Source organism: Cyprinodon variegatus, unplaced genomic scaffold, assembly GCF_000732505.1.
Source record: "Cyprinodon variegatus isolate N-32 unplaced genomic scaffold, C_variegatus-1.0 Scaffold707, whole genome shotgun sequence".
NCBI lineage: Eukaryota > Metazoa > Chordata > Actinopteri > Cyprinodontiformes > Cyprinodontidae > Cyprinodon > Cyprinodon variegatus.
Window position 1 is genome coordinate 286,349 of NW_015151160.1, and position 6,058 is coordinate 292,406.

Genomic DNA, 6,058 nt, shown 5'->3' on the forward strand with positions numbered 1-6,058 from the left:
ATTATTAATGTAGCCCACGTTGTATTCAGGAGATTTTGATATTTATCATAAATCTGGCTATCATGACCACACTAATCTATTAATCATTCAGTCCTGCTTGCTTAAAATGTCTGATCTGGTAGAAGTTCAAACCTCACAAATGGTGTTTAAAGCTAGAAATAAACAGACACCAGATGGTATATAAAAACTATTTGTTTAGAGTTAATAATTTTTGTATTTCAGTTCTAGAAAGCTGAATAGCCATTATCAAAAATCATGTTTATATTGCAAGTTTCTCTGTGAGCCAAATTCTTTTTGATAGCAGGATTTCTTGAAATTATCCTCAGTTTGTCGCACATTTCAGCTGAAACCAGACACAAGAAAAGCTTCAGAAATGGGGTGTCCTTTACTGCAGGAGCTTGTAGATGTTGTGGACTAAATGCTCATTACTCATAACATCATAATTTTCACCATAGGGAATCTCAATAAAAAATTAATATACAGGTGACACGGCAAAGACAGGTTCTATGTGCTGCACCTTATCTTTATGCCAAGGCGTACTGTCCGGGATTTAGTGTCAAACTTTTACCTTGAAGCTTTAATGCCTATCACATCGATCAGAATTTATGCATTGCTATCTATCTCCTTTGACGTGTCTACCCTACGGAACAAGGGGGTTTGAATTTAGACTGGAGATAGGGCGTGATTAAAATACTTTTTCTCTACAGGCATTGAATACCTTAACTTTTGTTCAGTTATATTTTAAAACTGAGTTTTGCCCTGACAGAAAAAAAAAACCTCCGAAAACTTCTGAAGGAAATCAGATTTGAGAGTTGTAGAATATGGACGCACACACACTAACTTGTCTTACTATTTTTTGCAGTGACTTTCCATTAACTTACCTTTCATTTCTGCAGTGTAACCATAACCCTAACCCTAAAAAAAGTTAAAAAAAAAAAAGCCTTTATTGTCATCATATTCTACAACGGATACAATGAGATTTTTGGGACTTCCATTTCAGCTACCGTGAAATAAAAAAAAAATAAAAACAATGTAGCTTGCCACCATCAGTGTGTGAGTGTGTGTGTGAATGGGTGAATGAATGTAGTGTAAAGCGCTTTGGTCAAGTCTCCTTACTTGAATAAAGGCGCTATATAAGTACATGCCATTTACCATTTACCATATTAAAAGGAAAGGAAATGTAAACAGTACTGGCACAGATTGTGGGGTGGGGAATAATGCAAAACAGGTGAAAAGTGTCCGTCAGTGCAGGTCGGAGTTGAGGGCGGCAATGGCTTGGGGGAAAAAACTGTTTTTGAGTCTGTTTGTCCTGATCCTCATTTGCCTGTAGCGCCTTCCAGTTAACCCTAAACCTAAACCTAAACTTGACTGGTTCATACCTAACCCTAACCAAACCTAAACTCAATTCAGGCCTTACGCCTAAACTTGACCCCTAACCCACAAACATCAATTCCACTCATGGGGTCCAGGCATCAGGCCCCCTATGGCCAGGATATGCAATCGGAAATGTTTACCATTTACTTTTTGGATTTTTGATATAGGAAACTATCTGCCCTCATTTTGCCACAAATAAGACATAAGTAAAAAGCCAGATTTAGTGCACATGTAAACATATTTAGACAGTAAAAAAAAATACCCCAGAGTAATAGTTGAATAATATAAAATAATATCTTTTCAATTGGACAAAAATTAATGCAACCAGATAAAAGATAATAGTTATACAATAAAACCAATAAAAAACAAACAAAAAAACACTTGAATTTAAATATGGTGGCATGTTTATTACAAAAAAAAGATACCAAAAGAGTCAGAAAAGAGACATAGGGGTGAAAGTGTCCATCTCTGCTTCCCTGCAACACAGATTTTTTTTGTTGCCTTGATTCAACAAAACAGGAAGCAGCACGGTTACTGCACGGTTTGCACATTTAAAACATTCACACCCCTACTTAGCATTTCCACTAAACAGGCTTAAATCAGAGGAAAATCAATTCTTCACATCTGACCAGGAATGTGCATGTGATGGACCTCCATAGTGCATAAATGCATCTGAGCTCCAACTACTGATGGCTCTGGTGCAAACCAACAGAAATGACAAATACTCCTGGATACGTGTCAAAACATCTTCAGAAAAACTGAGCAAAAGTCTGGTTGCTGGTTACCTAATATGCAGTAAGGATTTTTTTATTGCTTATAAAGGATTTTAACCTTTATTTGGACAAATTGCTTTCTTGATCACCCCTTTAATAAAAACTGCACCACAAGATCCAACATACCACAAGAGGTTCTGGTTCTATATGAGATAACTGTCTCCCTCTAGTGGTGGGGAGCACTTCCATTCTTTAGGACCAGTTTGCAGCTTTTCTTAACTTCCAGTTGTTTTTGCTACTTGCAGTTTTTCATTTGTTGGTGGTTTGTTTATTTATTTGCATTTTATCATAATTTATGTATTTGCAGTGAATTTTTTTATGTTTCCACTTTGCTGCTCTCCATTTTCTATCATTGCAGCTTTTCTCCACTGCATATTTTTGGTTTAATCTGACTTTCTTTTTCTAGTTTAATTTTTTGAATTCGCTGATTTAATGTTTAAGTTCGCTGGACCTTCTGACTTCACCCAGACTTTGCTTGGAAAAATAAGAAAACTAACTTAATACATGGCTGCAAAATAATGCAAAAATGAATTTTTCAATTGAAGTAAACCTTTAGTGGTTTTTAATTTAAAAAAGAAACTGGAGGTCCACCTGTCACTAAATTAGAGAGGTGATATTTATCAACTATTCCTGTGTTGAAGCTGACTGCACTAAATTCATATTGACCCATATTATCACTTCTGTCTCAATTCAACCACTCATTTGAATGCAGATTAATTTAACACACTACCTTCTGTTGTGCTGGACTGCTTTTCTATATCTGAAAACAATATAGAAACAAATAATGCAGCAGAACACACTCATTCCAGAGTGTGGAAGGGAAGGGATAAGCCAAAATTAAGCTTTGATAAAGATATTTATAACATCTCATCTTTCCCTTACACTGACACCACCCTCTAAACCTCAGCCATGACTGGCACAACAGAGAATATAAAAAGCCTCAGTCAGTGACATTACAGCAACATTAGTTATTTAATCACTACATTTGCAAAGGCCCTTTGCAGGAAAAGTGATAATCATATAATTCAAAACGATACAAAAAAGAAATTTTGTAGACTCCAGAGGCTGAAATGCTGACAGTGTGCAGTCTCATAAATGTTCCTCCCAAACTTCTTCATGTAAAACGACTTCAAATAATCCATTCTTCACATCTTCAGTAGTAATAGCTTCCAAAAACTGCCACCAAACAAAACAAGCTCTCCTAAGAAGTGAAAACAAAGTGATTTTAAAATCAGACAAACATCTTTAAAGAAATGATGCTTTATTTCTGAGTGCTTACATTCATGAACACATCTGCTGCATAGTTGTCCGTGTCAGCGTCCCACAAACACTTGGAAGTCATCCTAGAAAAAAAATTGCATTCAATACACATAAATGACATTTTATAAAAACATTTTTCTCCTGATAGAACATTTTGCATCAATTAAAATTTTAATTTTGCAAAGCGCTCTTTTCAAATGACCTGCAACATGCCCATTTATTACTATAACAAATAAATTATTACCCATTACTATTACCCATTTATACTATAACAAATAAATAAAGTAATAAAACAAAATGACACATGCAGTCTTTAAGGATCAGGAACAAAGTGTTTGTTCTATGACCAGTAAAACTTCTTCCATATGTTTGGTGTCTCCCTTGGTGACTAACACAGAACTCTGAGCTTAATTTTCTAAATTCTTTGTTTGGATAAAATATTTTTCTCCCTCCATGATAAATTGTGTGGGCATTTATGTCTTTGAGAATTATGCACTGTAATATTAAAACACAGGATTTTTTTGGGCTGTAATATGATGAAATATGAAATATTACACTATGAAATAAAAGTGGAAATTATATGAGAAACAATTTATTTAATTCAACATTTCCCAGAATTACAAAGTATTAAAAAATATAATATTGAATATTTTATGCTAAAAAAAAAGTTTCAATGACTATAAAATGTTTTGATCATAATAAACTAACATTGTCATATGAAGATAGTCAGACTAAAATCCAGGAAATATAAAAATGTTTCTCAGTCTGTCAAACACTGGGATTAGTGGTCTGTTTTTGTTTCATTCAGGTGAACAGTTCATGACCTCCACTATGCCTACATAAATCCTGTCCTTTTCTTCCATTTAATGCTCTTTGAGGAAAACAAAGTGATCCTTCAATGTGTCTGTTCCTCTGAGGCTTTATTTTTAACGGTGCAAAACATGTTTTACACATTTTTCTGATCATACATCATTCTGAAATGAAGAGAAACAGTTTTAGAACCAAAAAATATCCTGTCAGATGCTGCCTTTTTTTGATGCACCTTCAAAGTTCTTGACATGCACTTTATACTAACACAATCTTTCATTTTTGTTCAGGGCTTTTTGTAGAAAGGGCATTTATAGCTCACATCAGATTGCTCTAAACATTTCTTAAGATTCAAGGGTTTTCAGAAGTTACAAAATGATGCTTCAAGAACATCCCACACTATTTTAATAAACTGTTTGGGGGGAACAATACTTCAAAATGTGAGAAAAGTACTGTGAAAACGTGAACCCTGCATCCTTCAGACTCTTTCATTGACTAAGCCTGAAGGCTTAGTTAGCAAAGAGATAAAATATAGGTGTAACATAGAAAACTCACACAAACAATTATAGTGAGAACCCTGATAAATACATACAGGAATCTATTTCGGGTAGCCTTTTTCATCTTTCTGAGTTTTTTTTTTTTTTTTTTTCTTAAAGTCATAGATCGTTAATGATCAATTTTCTGAAGAAATTTTCGACCAAAGACAAGTTCTGTTCCCTGTCAGAAAAACAATAAATGTCTGAATGTATCAGGGCCACGGTGGCTGTGAATTAACTTTATGTAAATGCACAGTTTTCCATGTTTTCATAGGGAAGTCATATTTAAATGTCAAATTATTCAGGCTTGAACATGTATATAACTGTACTCTTTATCGGAAGATATTGTCCCAAAAGTAAGAACATTTCTATTTTTTTTTAAAACCTGTCCTTAAAATCTGTGTGTTTTTTTTTTTCATTATCTTATGCAGGACAGTTAGTTATACGTCAGCCTGTACACCTAAATTCGGCCAATCATATATCAACGGTCATCTGTCAATCAAATTTTTCAGCCATAGCATCTTGATTCATATGTCGCAGCTAATATACGCAACGCCTGAAATAAGAAAAAAAAATCATTCGCTTTCCCATTGAGTTCCGTCCCAGTGTTCACGGGGATGGACGTCTGTGTCTTCAGCAGGCGTAGAGCTAACAGAACTGGCAGCGTTGTGAGGTGACGGCTCAAAGATGTACGGCTGTAAGCCTTCTACACCAAACCAAGTTTCTGCTGCCCTGGCGTCCTCTTCCACAACAAATTCGTCCCTACTTTCCTCCTCTAAATGAAAAATATATGATGGAGGAGACTCATCAACGACCTCCGACACAAAACTCTCCTCCTTTTGCATGTTTCTGCTGTCCATAGCGTTCCTTGACAGTGTCGTTTCTAAGTCACCAATTTAGTGCTACTTGGTCCCAATGGAATTTCCCATTGGGAACCTACTAGCACTAAGTTGCTAACTGGTTAGCAAGATGCTTACGACAAACCGGCCACAACCAGACTTGCTTGGGAACCTTACGCCACAACAATCCCGCCCCCTTGATAAACGACCAATCACATTCACTTTATTCACCGTGTGTCTTAGACCACTCAAGAGAAATGAAACAGTTGGAACAGCCGCTTCCCTACGACTTTAATATTCTCATCCAGAGATGGCAAAAGTACTCACTTTCTGTACTTGAGTAAAAGTACAGATACTTGTGTTAAAAATACTCTGGTAAAAGCGGAAGTACTGATTAAACTTCTTTACTCAAGTAAAAGTAACAAAGTACAGGCTTGTAAATTTACTTAAAGTATAAAAGTAAAAGTAG

General features: G+C 35.4%; 1 protein-coding gene across 1 annotated transcript in view; it reads right to left on the reverse strand.

Annotated features, from left to right (window-relative positions):
* Window positions 1–2,762: 2,762 nt before the first annotated feature.
* The window catches only part of tctex1d2 (Tctex1 domain containing 2), a 7,547-nt gene continuing 4,251 nt past the window's right edge, over window positions 2,763–6,058 (reverse strand). Inside the window, exons 4-5 of the mRNA XM_015394762.1 lie at window positions 3,427–3,490; window positions 2,763–3,348 (exon numbers count right to left, since the gene is read on the reverse strand). Coding sequence (XP_015250248.1) covers window positions 3,301–3,348; window positions 3,427–3,490 — 112 coding nt within the window. The 3' untranslated portion in view covers window positions 2,763–3,300. The remainder of the gene's footprint in view (window positions 3,349–3,426; window positions 3,491–6,058) is intronic.